This window comes from Stegostoma tigrinum, chromosome 3 (genome assembly GCF_030684315.1).
Source record: "Stegostoma tigrinum isolate sSteTig4 chromosome 3, sSteTig4.hap1, whole genome shotgun sequence".
NCBI lineage: Eukaryota > Metazoa > Chordata > Chondrichthyes > Orectolobiformes > Stegostomatidae > Stegostoma > Stegostoma tigrinum.
This window is the reverse complement of record NC_081356.1, coordinates 107,659,826-107,677,205: the sequence shown is the minus strand read 5'-3', so window position 1 is coordinate 107,677,205 and position 17,380 is coordinate 107,659,826. Positions and strand designations below refer to the sequence as shown.

The 17,380-nt window shown below is 39.5% G+C and overlaps 1 protein-coding gene across 4 annotated transcripts in view; it reads left to right on the top strand.

Moving 5' to 3' along the window:
- Window positions 1-17,380, top strand: part of ap3b1a (adaptor related protein complex 3 subunit beta 1a) — a 308,383-nt gene that overhangs the window by 231,432 nt on the left and 59,571 nt on the right. For all 4 annotated transcript variants that reach the window (XR_007247173.2, XM_048527277.2, XM_048527276.2 and 1 more), the window contains exons 23-24: window positions 12,302-12,533; window positions 16,154-16,238. Coding sequence is in view for 3 of the 4 variants with exons in the window: in XM_048527277.2 (XP_048383234.1) it covers window positions 12,302-12,533; window positions 16,154-16,238 (317 nt within the window). In the remaining variant the exon portion in view is untranslated. The remainder of the gene's footprint in view (window positions 1-12,301; window positions 12,534-16,153; window positions 16,239-17,380) is intronic.

Genomic DNA, 17,380 nt, shown 5'->3' with positions numbered 1-17,380 from the left:
TTGTGTAGATTTGAGAGGTAGAAAGCTAAAAGGATTCCCATTTTGTCACCCTGTTGGACATCTGGAGCTTGTTGCTTGAAAGGGCAGTTGAGGCAGAAATGCTTGAAACGTTTAAGCAGTGTTTAGACACTCACCTGCATCGCCATAGCCTTGATGGCTATGAGCCAGAAGCTGGAAAATAGGATTTGTTTAGTCAGGTCTTAGCTGAATGACATGGACACAATGGGCGAAATAGCCACTTGCTATGTAGTAAATTTCTGATCGGACTAATTTTGATGTAAAGCAATTGGGTTTAGTGTTTGCCTGTCTCGGGCAAAGTCATAGGGATGCTGCTGGAAGTTCTCTACCATCAACCATTTTTTGAACATGTTTTCTGTGGCTGAGATTTTTTGGTAAAGTTTTGGATGCACCTACTCTTCATGGGCTACAGTGATTCAGAAATACTTCTCTAGGGGACTGGTGGTAGGTAATAAATACTGTCTGAGCCAATGATGTCTACATTCCATAAACAAATATTTTTCAAAATGTTATCTTCATGCTTTTGAGTATCAGTGAAATTTCAGTGTTTTGCTGCAAACCCTTGGATGTGCCATTATTTTGCAGTAATTAGATTAATGCTTCACACCTGGTCAAATTTAGGTGTGAATTAATGTTAATGGCAGAACCTTTTGGAATATTAACATACAGATGGATCTGGACATGCAGATCCATGATTCCCTATAAGTGGCAATATGGGTGCCCAAAGACATGGCATGCTTGCCTTCATTGGCCGGGGCGTGGAGTAAAAGAGTTGGCAAAACATGTTGCAGCTATATAAAACCCTTGTTCGGCCATGTTTAGAGTATTGTGTGCAGTTTTGGTCACCACATTATCAGAAGGACGTGGAAGCTTTGGAGAGAGTGCAGAAAAGTTACCCAAGATGTTGCCCAGTCTTGAGAGCATTGGCTATCCGGAAAAGTTAAAAAGGCTAGGATTGTTTTCACCGGAAAGATTGGGGCCGAGAGGAGACCTGATAGAGGTCTGCAAAATTGATGTATAGATAGGGTGAATAGTCAGAGGCTTTTTTCCAGGGTTGAATTTGAGTTACAAGGCCCGGGGGTCATAAGTTCAAGGTGAGAGAGCAAAAGTTTAAGGGAGATGTGCGACAAAAGGTTGTCATGCAGAGGTGTGTCAGAAGTGTGGAATGCATTGACAGGGAAGGTGGTGGAAGCAGGCATGTTGGCGACATTTAAGAGGCATCTGGATGGTTAGATGAATAGGGAGGGAATAGAGGGACATGGGCCAAATAAGGGCAGAAAGTTTGTTTTTAGTTTAGGCAAGGTGTGATGATTTGCACAGGCTTGAAGGGCCCGTTCCTGTGCTGTACTTCTCTTTTTGTTCTTTTTGTTTCCTTGGAACAGAGTGATTTAACACAACTAAAACTGAGGTTGTGGTGGAAAAGTTTTTTGTTTGTTAAGCGACTATTCGTTTCTGTCCAAAATGAACTCCCCTGAAGTGGGTGAAATTTGTTCAAAGACGGTGTTTAGCCCTGAGTGATTGCTTGATTTGTTTTTGTGTGACTCAAAATGAATATTGTGGAAAGATTATTAGAGAATGCCTCAGAACATTTTACATATCCCATAAAAGTGTGTGTCTTAATGGACTTCTGTAAACTACCTGGTATCCTTGAGGGTACTTTTAGAACGTCAGCAGGATTTTCAGGTCATTTGACAAAAAGGATATCTGCCTTGTACATACTCAAAGGTGACTACTTCTTGCATCAATCACCTTAGCTTTAAGTTGAAGCATAATAGACCCCCTCAATCAACATTTCCAAATGCTTTATCACTTGTTCGTTTAAAAAAATAGGGGGGGGCTGAAAAATCAAAAGATCGACTGCTAAGTCAAGGTTAGGTAATTTGTTCTGAATTATAGTTACATTTACACTAAGGGAAGCGTTTATAAAATATAAGGTCTTGCTCGATGTCCATTTTGTCAACTGGTGATGATATGCAGTTGAAGCTAAATTCAGACCTTGAAAAATGACAGCATTGTTGAGCTGTGATTCTGGACAAGATAAAGCAAAGATTAAGACATCACTTATTGACAGACAAACTGAGTTAGGCAAACTGCAGTGATGAATGCCCAGCTCAAACCTGCAAGGTCAGAGTAAATAGCATTATCTTTAAGGAAATATAAGTTGACCACATATAAACACAACTTTAAATTACAGCTGCTTTTACATCTTTCATTCCTTCAGTATTTCATCTTTATCACACGACATTTTCAAGTAGCTGTGCGGTCCTTGCTTATAGGTGGCACAGCTCCTGAAATAGTAGATCTATTGATTAAAATATCAGGACTGTTTTACAGTTTGAGGTTTGAGATTTATTTTGGGATGATTAGTTGAAGTTGTGCTGTTTAGGTTTGAAGCCGTGGAGGCTACATTTTCTGATTTTGATATTGAACGTTGTTCCTCCTCGTGTTCGACAATTTCAAATCATAAAGCACAGAGCAGACCGTTCTGCCCAACATGCCAATACCAGCTTCTTGAAAGAGCTGTTCAGTCCCCATAAATATCTAAAAATGACAGGAACCTGCTTCTACACCCATTCAGGCGGTGCAGTTTGGAGCATCGTAACTTGACAGAATTGAGGTAAAATGAGATTTACTTTCAATGAATATGTGCCCTATAAGTTTCTATTTTCATATTTTTGTTGGTTTACAGTCTTATTTCAGGAATCTAGGTGCACTTTAATAGTCATCACCATTGATCCTCATCTCCAATCAATCAACGCCTCCTATGCCACCATTACCACTCTGCACCCTTTGGTGGAACCAATCTGTTTATTGTTCTCAATGCTTTTAGTGCTTTAATTTCTAGGACTATTTTAGTCTTTGTTTGATTTTCTGTCCTCTCTGTCTGGCTCATTAGGTGGCTATGACTACTCTTTGCTAGGTTCTGTCTGCAAACTGATCTACAATGTATGAACTATTGTCATTTTTGTCCTCCATCAAATACTTAAATTCTCCAGTCAAAGACTAAAGCATTTTTACCAAAGTGAAAGTGGTCATCTGACTATTTATTGCTGTTAAAGAAATGATGCATAAAGGAATGCTGAATTTGACTCCCAAAACCCAGTAAAAAGTCCTCAAAGTTGTTCAATGGAACATGGCCATTGTGAGCTATTAAACCTCTAATTCTGAACTGTCCAACTTGGAATCTAGAAAAGGTTTACTAAAAAGCAAGATTTTTTTTTTTGTTTCTGGAGCTGTCTTTAAATGGTCTGCCCTAATTAAAGATGATCATTGGTTTTTGGCTGTTCGTGTGTGTTTAGGAATATGTGTCATTCGTATTGTTACGCCTTATGTTCGCCAAAGTCTTTGACACCAAAACAAAAAGTTGAAGGATCAAATTTGATATTTTTTGTTGTCATAAAAACAGCACTGGGAGAAACTAACCGATCAGGCAGCATTTGGAGAGAGAAACTGAGCCAACATTTCAAAGCTGATGGCACTTTTTCAGAGCTGAAAAGCACTGCAATATGAATTCTTTGGAACTGAAGGCAGTTAAAAACAGAATCAGAGAAGAAAATCTGTAGATTTTGACAGCTGCTAGAGACACACCTGAAAATGTGTGGATTTTCAGAGTTTTAAGAAAACCAGCTACTGAATGAAGTAGCAAGGCACAAGTTTTTAACTCATCAGCTTTTTTCATCTGCTGGTCTAAGTCAGCAGTCAGTTTAGAAGTCAACAGTGACAAGATAACCAGGTCTTGTGCACATGAAATGCTTTGACCATAGTCTGTCAGGGATGTCATAAGACAAGAAGGAATAAGAGCGGGAATCGGCCATTTGGCCCCTCAAGCCTGCTGCACTATTCAATATCGTGGCTCATCTGACATTCCCCGACCACTTTTCTGTATAATCCTCAATTCCTTCCAATCAAATCTCTTTCTTTTTATCTATCACATATCTATTCACCAAGACTATGCTCCAAAAGCTTTCGGTGGCAGTACTTTGAGAGGAGAATGCTACAGCACCTCTGCTAGCTTTGTGTTTTGTGCACAAGTATCCCCAAGCCCTTTTGTGTTGCATCTTTCTGCAGTCTGTCTCCATGTAAGGCATATCGTTTTGTTCTCGTTACAAAATGAACAACCTCATATTTCCCCACATTATAATTAATTTGCCAGCTTTATTGTCCACTTACTTAATCTAGCACTATCTGTCTCTGAACTGTTTGTGTCTCTCTCACAATACCTCTTGTCATACCACCTATTTATACGTTGTCCACAAATTTGCCTACCTTACAACCGCTTCCTTACTCCAAGTCACTAATATATATTGTACATAGTTGTGGTCCCAGTATTAATCTCTGTGGAATACCACCGGTCATGAGTTACCAATCTGAAAAAGAATTCCCAATCCCCACTCACTGTTTCCTGCCCTTTAGCTAATTCTCTCTTCATATTGATGTACTACTTTGAATACCATAGGCTCTTTTATCTTATGACTTGACCTTTAGTGAATGCCTTGTTGAATGTCTTCTGGAACTCCAAATACAACATGTTCCAACATTTGTTCCACTCTATCCACTGGGTGAGATTTCCTCAAATTCTTAACAAATTAGCCATGCTGACTTCTCTTCATCAACTTATAATTTTCAAAATGTCCTGCCAATACTTCCTTAATTGATTTCAATGTTTTCTGACATAGATGTTAGGCTAATTGGCCCAGTGATTACTCTTCTTTTTTAAAATAGGGATGTCTATTAGCATGCATCATAGCTAAGCTTTGGAATCATAGAACTACGTTAGCTGAAGTAGCCCTAAATGTCTCTGCTCATACTTGGCCTGTAGAGTGCTTCTCTTGCCTTTGTCATACTGAGCAATTCCTTAATGGTTTGCCTGGATGCACTTCAGCATCTTTTTATTTATCCCCTTTGGGATAATGGCTATTTCCTTTGTACAAGCTGCTGTCTTGGGCTATCATTTCATCTATGTATGTCAAAAGCACTGAAAGCAACAAGTGTGTTCTTGATGGTTTCAGGTCCTCCTTTCATCACGACTTCCTGTTGTACATGGAGAGTTGTATCTTTTTGTGTTAGCTTGATTTCAGGAAGACAGTTGTCTTTGAGATTTAATATCTCTGCTGGATTGATGCTTTCCAGTGCATGTCAAGCTCTTGCATCTCATGAAATCTGTATTGTTTCATTTTAAGCTTAGCTTTCTCTATAGGGAGTGTTCCTGTGACAGACCGTTAGCAGTTTATCTCTGTTTCCCCTATATAATGCATCCAGAAGATATCTCATCAAACCAAATAATGTTCTTTGCAAATCCTTTGGAGTTGATACAAGTGATTGGAGGAAAATGCTTGAAGTGGTTTGTGGAAAGTCCACTGTTGCTTTGATTCTGCTAAACAGTTGTTGATTAAAATACTTGCAAGCAAGGACTGGAACCAAAAATGTTGCTCAGTTGCAGAATAGCATTGTTCGGTTTGCATTTAATGCCTTGAATATAAAGACAACTAGTTTTCCTGTGTGCATAAAGGTTGCTCTGAGTCTTATCTCATCAGCATCACATGACAAGGCATCTTCATCATTGACACCACTATAACACTGGTGGTGTTGTCACCATTAGTTTGATTCTAGTAAAACTGTCTCGTTCTGTACAACAGTATCACTGTTTTCTTGACAGTGAGTTTGCCTAGAGGTTCATGTTCTGACAAATTAGCCAAACACATTGTTAACTAGTTAACAAATTAAACAGTGCATTACACTGCCTTCACACATCTGTCATTTCATCGCCAACACTCTCGTTGTGCCAGTATCCAGATAGTCATTTGGTTGTTACTATGTGACCTTTGTCTTACCATCAAGCATCTTCCGTTGCATCTTTTCTTGGTCTGGTGAGATTTTTGTGGATAAGATTTTGAGATTCGGAAACATGTTTACCCAATGTAGACATTTGACCAATTATAAGGAAATTCTAGAATTTTTGCTAAGTTTGCTAAGGCAGCAGTTCAGCTATGATGGTCAATTAGACAAGAAACGTACTACCAGCACTGTTTAAGTTGGTTTACTGATTGTGTCAACTGTCAATTCGGCCTCCATATTGTGCTGATCTCATTAAAGTACAAGGGTTGACCTTGAGGAAAATGTTAGAGAACTCTTGCCTGGGTCTTGTTCCTTGTTGTCTTGTTCCTTCTTGTCTGGACGATATTTCATCTATGGAAGGGGCTGTCTGGTCAGCGCTGCCACCCGAGGCATTCCCCTGACTGTAAGCACTTATTTATATATCCCACAGTTAGCTATCTCGGTCACCCATTTGAATCCTGTTAGCCCAACTACTGATGACATCAGAGTGATCTTTGCCACCTTGCCCACTCCTAGCTTAAACTCAGTGGCAGTCACTTGTTTACAAGATGTATGAAGAGACCCTTCTGCTTTTCCTAAATAACTTGGGTCTGCAAGTGTCAGCGGCATGGTAATCTTTGTAATCTACTATCTTTAACTTGCCTTTAAGTTCTTATTTGATGAATTGTTTATATTTGGACATATATGGAGATGTTAAAAGCTATTTCAGCTAAGTTTGTTGACTTTCAGACTTGGCAAAAAACAAAATGTGTCCCAGAGAAGAGTCACATGAGATTCTGATAATGGCCTTTGGCTTTTGAACATTGTGGAGGCGACTGACCACCTCATGCTGTCCGCATTGATGCGCTCCTGGAGCAGTGGAAATGTCTAACAGGATGTGCAACCATCTCTATCTCCATGGTGACCAGAATATAATTGGGGAAACAATGACGTTAGCCAACTTCACTTTCTTGAAATTGCATCAAAAAGTAGGGAAGATTTGCCTTGGCAAATTGTGGCAACATTTCTTCAATGCTTAGCATCAGATAGTAGAACTCTTCAAACCTCCTACTGAGATCCTTTCGATCCATGCATACACTGCATTCCAGTTGTTTTCATTGTTACAATTCTGCTAATCTAGTCAGTAGGAGCTGTCACTTTATTGATTATTCCACATTTTTCCAGCATGTGCGCGCGCTCTCTCTTCTATTTTGTCTTTTAAAGCAAGAGTTCTGAAATGCTCCTCTGCAGACATATTACCTCGCAGGAACTATTTACCGTGTCACCATCAATAGTTATTTCGACTCGGTGTTTGACCAGATAACTTAAGTGACTGCCATTGAGATTGTGGAATGCTCTGATTCTTGGGTGAACAATTCGGCTGTTTCTTCCAAGTTTGGAAAATTCAGCACAATAAATCATTTTCACACTATCGCTTATCAAATGAAAAGGCTGAGGCAGCAGTGAAAATTGCCAAAGGGATCATGAAGAACAGCACAGACTTGTACATGGCAGTCCTTGAGTGGGACCACCTGAAGACCTGAAAAGGTGGGTCACTGGGCTTGAAACATCAACTCTCTTCTCTCCACATATGCTGCCAGACCTTGAGTTTCTCCAGCAATTCTGGCCTTTGTGTGGTCCCATCCTAATTTTGTTTTGCTGCATTCAAACTATTCTCCCAAACTTTGTTGTGGGGGTAGGGGAGAGGGAAGCCCAAAGAGAACTACTGAAGGCCGTCTGAGTAACAAAGCAAAGGTGAAACAACTTCTAAATTTGATTTTGATAGAACTGCTAAGTCATTTTCAGAGTTGAGCATTGGAAAGCCAGTTAAGGATGTAAAGGTTCAACATTCTCTAACGATCAGCCCATATGGTAACTGGGTACCTGTGTGGAGTTGTTGTCCCCTCAGTGATACATTCTAAATGTGAATGACCAGATGCACCACCACAGCTACATACAAACGTCGAAATACAGCAAGAGAAGCAATGCCTTTACTGCTGGCAGCCAGCACGAAGAAGTGAGCTCACCACCTGCACAGAGTGCACATCAGTCCCAGAAGTTCACTGTTGCTCAACAACATCAGCAACGACAGTTTACATGGCAACACTGCTTTCACAAAAGCATAAGAATGGCACTCCATGGAGAGAGAATATTACTGCAGGAACAAGCAGACACCAGAGGAATGGCCAATAACAACATACATGCACCTTTTAAGATATTTTACATCAGTGTGTTTAAATCATGCATATGCAGAGTGACAAAAGTGGAACTGAATAGAGTTGACATAGTTCATTAATAAATGACCTTTTCTTTCTGCTCATACATTTGGACACCTACATAACTTGTACCATCATTTTTGGTTACATGTAAGTTTTTTTTTGTTCTTTTTGCGCAAAGGGAATAGTTGAATAAATTGAGTTGTTACTTTTAAGTATCTCAGCTGGTTTGTGTAGTCTTCTGCTAGCTTTAAATACCTTTTTTGTGCACTTTGTGGCAACCATTAAACGCCATCACTTATAGCAGTCTTCCATTTTCTATTGCCACAAAATATGGCAATGGTTTACAGTGGGAAATAAAAGAACAAATTTTTAGTCACTGGCATACACCAACAATATGGACTGTTAACACAAACTTTGATCCAATTACTAAGTGTATTTCGAACTCTCTTGAACAGAAACAGTCGGAAATGTTGTTCCAATTAGACGTCTCTTCAGCAGAATGAGACCTCCGGTGGGGACCTTTGACCTGTTTTTTTCCCCCCATGATATACATATATGAAAACTATTTAGGCCAACATTCTGGAAGTCATTTTGTTTTGTTACTTGATGTTTTGATTCTGTGGTTAACCTTTCAAGGTTAATCTTTGGAAAGTGAGGTTAGAGGGTGAGGTAAAATTTAAATCAAGACATACAAACTGTATTCAGAACCCATTCTAAAGTCATACAATATGGTATTTTCATATTTCCTGTACATGTTTACAACACACCTGTAAGACTATATGAAATAAAAGCAAAGGTAGACAGTTTAGTTCCTCAAACCTTCCCGTGACTGATCTCTTCTCACCTCAACTGTACTTTCCTGCCCATTATCCATAACCCCTTAAGCCAAAATTGATTAAAAATCCATCTGACAAATTTATTCCATGTCCCAGCATCCACCATTCTGGCTTATTGAATTCTACAGATTGATGACCCTGAGAAAAGTAATTTCTGCTCATCTCTTAGGATAAGTGAGAGCAGTTTCACAAAAATCTATGACTTCTCATTCTAGAGTACTCCATTGGAGGAAACATCCTGTCAACGTCTACTTTGTCAATACCCCTTAACACCTTACATACCTCAATTAGATCACTCCTCAATCTCCTAAACTCCTGGGCCTAAACTGCTCAGTCTATTTTCAGAGGACATTCCCCTCATCACTGGAATCAATCTAGTGATTCCCCCCTGAACTCCCTGCATTGTAACTATACCCCTTTTCAGTAAGGGGGCCAAAATTGTATGCAAAACACCAGATGTGTACTCACTACCTATAAAAGTTGCTAAAACATTTTCCTACTTCTAGACTCTTTCCTTCAATGACAAATGTTAAAAATCCATTTGCTTGCATTATTATCTGCTCACCTGTGTATTATTTTTATGCTTTCAGAAGAAATTGCATTTATGCAACTTTCTGGTAATTAGAAAATAAATAGATTGAGAGTTAATTAGGGGATGTATGTAAGTCTTTTGCGTATTTGGGCAATGACATTTGCTTTGAAAGCATGAGAAAATTGTCTGTCATAAAATTAGGTATTGAATCCCTTTTGCTCCCTTTTAATTTCAAGTTATTTTGCGAATCGGCATCTTTGTATCAGTGAGGAAAGTTTGCAAGGTAATGTCTTGAGCTGTCTTGGAGCTATCTTTTAAACACTTGCATTTGACGGCTGTAGGCATAATCCCTGTGAAAAATGACTGGAACAATGAACTGTTGATTATTAATGAAGCAATGGCATCACCTCATAAAACTCAGCAACTTGCAAATAGATTTTTATTTCTTACAAAATAGTCAAATTGTTTGAACTATTGCTTGGAGTAACTACATGTGACACTAAGTGCTTTACAAACAGAGGCACTGTAAGTTACCATTACCTAAAAACATGTGTGGAGGCAGTAAGAAACCTTCAATTTGCAGAGATGCTTAGATGTGCATTCAGTACTATTATTTCCAGTTAACCTAATTTAGTTCATTGAGCTACCTGTTGTTTTTAAGATTTTACTTTGCTTTCAGATTATTAGAAATGTGTCTATTTACTTCTTTTAAAAAAAGGTTTGAAACCACCTCCTGTTTTTGAAGGTATAGCTTAAGAGCTTTTGTAACGATAGACTTGGAAGATTCTAGGAACAGCTGTCTCATAAATTAATTATTAGTGACAAGTTTATATTGCATAAATCTAAATGAGTTGAGAGTATGGTCCATTACCAGCTAACTGCACAAGGTATTTGTCATTTTACACTCTTCAGTTATTTTTTAGTGAAGTGTTAAAAATGTAAGACTTTTCTTTTGGATGACATTGAGAGATGCTGTCTGTTTCTAAGAGAGGTAAAGGCCCATATAAATGTTTCACTAAACCTAAGTGTTACTCATTTGACAGTTATGTGCGCTGTCATTCCACGGGCTATTTGCTTATCGCAATAAACAGATGAAATATGTGAATGGTCTGTAGTGGCCTTTCAGTGCATCAAGCCTTTTGAGCCTGTGATTTTCTCCATAGAACATTCTGCGCAAAACATTCCAGGAATGATGATATGGTCAGCAGTTGAATAGTAAGAGCACTTGCATTATCCTTTCGGCGGTTAGATTTTGCGTGACAGAATTGCAAAATACTTTACAAAGATTATAGTTTGCTCTTTGAAAGTAAACTAGGCATTGTCATTTTAAAACACCTCAAATTTGCATGTATTGTATTACAGCAGAAGTAATCAATCACAAAAATAATGACTGCACACTGAGCTGTTGCTCAGATGAAACTGCAGTAGAATCTCTAGGATTTTGATTGTAAGCTGTGTTTTTTTTAGGGGGGAATTTTTGTTACAAGGGGACAGTCAGAATTTGTTTCAAGTTGTTTCTTTTGCTACTGAATGGCTTTGAGAGTCTGGTGACCGGGTAAACTGTCCACATCTGGGAAATGACAAAAATTTTTTTTAAAACTGCAACAAAATGACACTTTGTCTCTATGTTTGTTTACAGCTATTTAAACATGTTGCCAAATCGTGGATTTGGAAAATCATAGATTATTGGAAGAACCATCCAAGCCACCCCACTCTTGAATCCTTTATGCATAACTTAGTCAATTTCTCTTTTACAAGTACTTGTCCAATTTGATCCACTATATAACTCACTGCGTAGCAAGAATACATGGACTTCTTCCCTGCTGCATGCCAATATTTTTTGCAAATGATCTTAAATCTGTGACTTTGGCTGATGGCAACCATTGTTCCTTATCCTCTCTATCAAAACCCTTGAATACCTCTTAAATCTTTCTCTTGGCTATCTTTGCCTTAAGGAAAATGTTGTCAGATTCTTTCCACACAACTGAAATCATTAATTTTTAATATTTCTGGTAACTCTGCTTTAAGTCTTCGACTTTCTTCTTAAGCTGTAGTGCTGTAAATTGGACACAACACTGCTTAAGCTTCAGATAAAGGTTTGGTGTAACTTATTTCTTTTTGAACACTCTGCCTCAATTAATACAGCCACGAATCAAATATTTTTCCAAATTTTTTCAACTCCTATCACCTTCAAAGCTTTGAACATTTTGAAACCCTTGATGTCTCTTTCTACAATTCATTTAAAGTTATACCATCTATCTATATTGAATTTCTTTTACAGTGCATCACAGTTTGCTTTACACCTCTTGCATTGAATTTTATCCACTGTCTATCCATTTCACCAACGTGTCCTCCTGAGGTCTGCTAATATACCCCTCATGGTTTACTTTTTTTTTCCAAGCCTTGTGTCATCTGCAGATTTATAACTGCTGTCTCTAGACCCAATTCACACAATTTATACATATACACAAGGACAGTTGTCCTAATACTGCTCTTAAGACATAATTTATACTTGCAAGCAACCTGAAAAACAATTATTCACTACCAACTACTACCTTCTTTCTACCACTTAACCAATTTTGTATTGGTGCTGCTGCTCTCCCATTAATTCCTTGGAGTTGAATTTCCAGCTAATCTGTAATGTGGCTCTTTATGAAACACTTTGTGGAAGGTCATGCACACTTCTTCAACACTTGATACAGAGTTTAAGTTTGGGATGGGAGCAATCAGGAAAACAGATTTTCTTTTCAATTTAACTGTTTGGAAAATGCAATAAATTGGACCCCGTTCTAATTCCGAATGATTGTAAGCAAAATAATGCAATTTTCGGTGTTGTGCATTATTGTTTGAACTATTTCAATGACTGCTTTTTTGCTGTTTAGGTGGCCACTCCAGTGTTTGTTCCTCCAAAATCATATACGCTACTTCATCGGATGTCTGGAAAAGGCCTCGGAGCAGAGTATCACTTTCCACGTCAGCCATGTATTTACAATTCAAAAATGGTTTCTGTTCAGATTATATTAACCAATAACTCAGATAAAGAAATCAGGAACATTCGAATAGGAGAACAGAAGCTCGCATCAGGCATGCGCATGCATGATTTCTATGAAATAGGTAATGAAGTACAACATTGGTATTGCAAATTCCTGCTTTAAATTTGGTTACGTTGCATCTTTTCTTGATGCTAGTTGTGGGGTCCACTTTTTGTAACGACTGTAAAACCTTTAAACCTGTGCTTGCAGCCTTTTCTAATGAACTGAGATTACTATTGGTGATGTGATAAATCTATAGTTTTGTTCTGTGCCTTCATTTTATTACTGTGTTTTCGAGTCAGATGTACAGCACAGAAACAAGTCCTTTAGTCCAACGTGCCCATGTCAACCAGATATTCTAAATAAATCTAGTCCCATTTACCATTATTTGGCCTGAATCCCCCTCAAAACCAGATGCCTTCTAAATGTTGTCTTTGTCGCAGCCTCCACCATTTCCTCTGGCAGCTGATTCCATGCATGCACCACCCTCTGTGAAAAAGTTGCCCCTTGGGTCTCTTTTTAAATCCTCCCCCTCTCACCTTAAACCTATGCCCTCTAATTTTGGACTCCCCACCCAAAGGAAAAGACCTTGTCTATTTATCCTATTTATGCTCCTCATGATTTTATAAACCTCTATAAGGTCACCCCTCAGCCTCCAAAGGTCCAGGAAAAATAGTCCCAGCCCATTCAGTCTCTCCCTATAGCTCAAACCCTCCAACCCTGGCAACATCCTTGTAAATCTTCTCTGAATCCTTTCTAGTTTCACAACATCCTTCCTATAGCAGGAGGATCAGAATTGCACTGTGTTCCAAAATTGGCCCAACCAATGTCCGGTACAGCCTCGCCATGTCCACCCAATTCCAATACTCAGTGCGCTGATCATTAAAAGCAAGCATACCAAACGCCACCTTAACTATCCTGTCTAACTATGACTCCACTTTCGAGGAACTATGAATCTGCTCTCCAAGGTCTCTTTGTTCAGCAGCATTGTCCAGGACCTCACCGTCAAGTGTATAAATCCTACACTGATTTATCTTTCCAATATGCAGCACCTCACATTATTTTAAATTAAACTTCATCTGACACTCCTCGGCCCATTGGCCCATCTGATCAAGGCCCTGTTGTGCTCTGAGGTAACTTTCGCTGTCCACTACACCTCCAATTTTGGTGTTATCTGCAAACATACTTGCTGTACCTCCCATGTTCACATCTGAATCATTAATATAAATGATGAGCAGCAGTGGACCCAATACCGATCCTTGTGACACAGGTGTCCAGTCTGAAAAACAGTTTTTCACCACCACTGCTTAACTTCTACTTTTGAGACAGTTTGGTATCCAAATGGCTAGTTCTCCTTGTATTCCAAGCTAATCAGTCTACCATGAGGAAACTTGTCAAATGCCTTGCTGCAGTCCATATTGATCTCATCCACCACTCTGCCCTCATCATTCCTCTTAGTTACTGCTTCAAAAAACTCAATTAAGTTAAGGCGACATGCATAAAGCTATGTTGACTATCCCTAATCAGTCCTTGTCTTTCCAAATACATGTAAATCCTATCCCTCAGAATTCGCCCCAACAGCTTGCCCACCACTGATGGTTCACCGGTCTGTAGCTCCCTGGCTTTTCCTTGTCACTGTTTTTGAATAGTGACACCACATTAGCCAACCTCCCCAGTCTTCTGGCACTTTACCTGTAGCTATTGATGATTTTTTAAAAAAACCTCAGCGAGGGGCCTGGCAATCACTTCCCTAGCTTCCCACAGATTTCCAGGGTACACCTGATGAAGTCCTGGGCATTTATCTACTTTTGTGTTTTAAGACGTCCAGCACCACCACCTCTGTATTATGAACATATTTCAATGTTCCCTATTTATTTCCTAATGTCCTATAACTTCTATATCTTTCTCCACAGTAAATACTTATGCAAAATACTCATTTCGTGTCTTTGCTGATAAGGTCGTATCTGTCATCTACTTCATGGTTTTTCTTAAGAGTTCAAATAATTGCTCTGTAGTCAGCTCTTTTGTTAACATTTTAGAAATGGCATTAATCGTAATCCTGTAGCGTAGCAAGTGTGAGTAATGTTATAGAAGTCCAGCATTTTGATTTAAAAACAAAAATTGCAAAGAAGAGATTTCATTTACAATTTCCCTCGGGGCTTTGATTAAGATGACACGGTCTTGGGACGTAACAGACCAAAAGCTCACCAATTTCTGCCCTGCGCTAATATAGGCTAGATTCCCTACAGTGTGGAAACAGGCCCTTCAGCCCAACAAGTCCACACCACCCAGACCCATCCCCCTATAACCCACACATCCCTGAACAGGCAATTTAGCATGGCCAAGCCACCTAGCCCGCACATCTTTGGACTGTGGGAGGAAACCAGAGCACCTGGAAGAAACCCACGCAGACACGGGGAGAATGTGCAAACTCAACACAGACAGTTGCCCGAGGCCAGAATTGAATCCGGGTCCCTGGCACAGGCTGCAGTGCTAACCACTGAGCCACCGTGCCACCCTAGTCCTGTGGTTGTTGGGTCGATAGGGACGTAGCAGAGAAGGAGGAGAGAGGGGACAGTGGAAGGCATGTTTGAAATGACCTCAGCATCTTTGTGGCCATGTGAATGATCACTTGGATAATACTGATGATGCAAAGCTAAAGGAGGAAAGCACGATTGCAGAGAAGTGTGAAGAGATGTAGGTAACTTCTAAGTGAAGATGTGAAAATTGGGCAGCCGGTGTGTAATGTGGAAAAGTTTGAATTTGTCCATTTTAGGAAGAATAAAAATACAGGTTATGTAAATGGGGCAAGTTTGCAGGATGTTGCAGTGCAGAGGGATCTAGGCGTCCTTGTACGTGAATCAGAAAGATACCATGCAAGTGCAGCGAGTAATTGAGAAGGGAATTGAAATTATTACAAGCAAGATGGATTATAGAAATAGGAAGGGTTTGCTACAACTGTAGAGGGTATTGATAAGACCACACCTGGAGTTCGTGTGGACAGTTCTGGAATTCTCAGTTAAAGACAGGATTGCTTGCATTGATAACAATTCAGAGAAGGTTTTGTATGCTGATTCCTGGAATGAAGGGTTTGTCTTACGATAATGGAAGAATAGGTTGGGCCTGGAGGAATGAGTCTGTCTCTTATTGAAACATACGGGACTGCACCAGTAGGTGTTGAAAGGATGTTTCTACTCGTGGGAGATCTTGAACAAGGAGCACAATTTAAAATTAATAGATCTCCCAACTAAGACAGTTGGGGAGTTTCTTCTCTGAGAATTTTTTTTTGCTTTTGGAATTATAGTCGACAGAAATCCAATGGGTCGTTGAATTTAGTCAAAGTTGAGATTTTTGTTTGATTAGGTGTTAAGGATTTGAGGGCCAGGCAGGAAAGTGAAGTTGAAGCCAAAATCAGATCAGTCATGATTCTGAATAGTGGAGTAGACTTGATGGACCTACTGTCGCATCAACTTCTATTGGAACAGGAAACGCAGAAAAAGCTCTGACATACGGAAAAAAAAAGTACACTCTTTAATTTTCTAAAAAGATTGAGCCTTTGCCATTGTTGTGTTGGAATCTTAGAATATTACTGCTCAAAGGGAGGCCATTCAACTTGTAATTTCTATGCCATTGGAATAGTCATTAGAAATGGTCTTCTGTTACCATATTTGCAGAATACATAAATATTTTTTCTTATTTCAGAGTGCCTTCATCCTGGAACATCAAACACTGCTTCAATGGGTATTGACTTCTGTGATTCTACACAAGCTGCCAACTTTCTACTATGGTAAGTAAACCCTTTGTCATTAATTAATTTTTTGTTTTGCTAAAATATTTCAGATACATAACTTGTCATTTATGGACGTTGAATGAAATTTCAACAAGTAGGTGAAGATTGCACAGGTGCAGTCAAACAGGCCAGCCGTATTTTTTAGAAGAATTCCTCACTCCTCCACCTATTTCAAGAATTATTTAAGTTTCTGTCTATTCCTTGATATGAGTGAGGCTCATGAAACATTGATACCACGTATTCATAGCTTACTTAATGTACAATTGATTTCTCCAGTTGTTCGTGGGATGTGAGCATCATTGCTTCAGTAACACCTTCTAAATCTGTGACCTCTACAGTCCAGGAGGAGTAGGGCTGTGGATGCATGGGAAAACCACCACTGCAAGTTTCCCTTCAAGTTGCTTGTCATCCTGACCTCAAATAATTCCTTCATTCTTTAACTGTTTTGGGATCAAAATTCTGTAATTCACTTCCTCATAGCACTGTGGATGTACCTACTGTGAACGGGTTGCAGCAGTTTGAGTACATGACTCACTACCACCATGTCCAGGGCATCAGGAGATGGGCAAGATAATCGTAGTCATAGAGATGTATAGCACAGAATCTGACCCTTAGGCTCAACTCGCCCATGACGACAAGATATCCTAAACTAATCTGATCCCATTCGCCAGCTATTGGACCTTAGCCCTCTAAGTTCATGTCCCCAGCCAGGTGCCTTTTAAATGTTGTAATTGTGCCAGCCTCCTCCGCTTCCTGCAGCAGCTCGTCCCGTACATGCACCACCCTCTGCGTGAAAAGATTGCCCCTTAGGTTGCTTTTAAATCTTTCCCCTCTCACCTTAAACCTATCCCCTCTAGTTTTGGACTCCCCTACCTTGGGAAAAAGACTTTGGCCATTCACCCTATCCATGCCCCTCAAGATTTTATAAACCTCCAAGGTCAGCCCTCAGCCTCTGATACTCCGGGGTAATAGCCCCATCCTCTCCCGAGACCTCAAACCCTCTAACCCAGGCAATGTCATTGTAAGTCTTTTCAAAACACTTTCAAGTTTCGCAGTGTGCTTGTTGAGTCAGCAGCACTTCCATCTCGTGAAAGAAAATGAAAATATCCCTGTCTTGGAGACAGTGAACAAGTTTTATG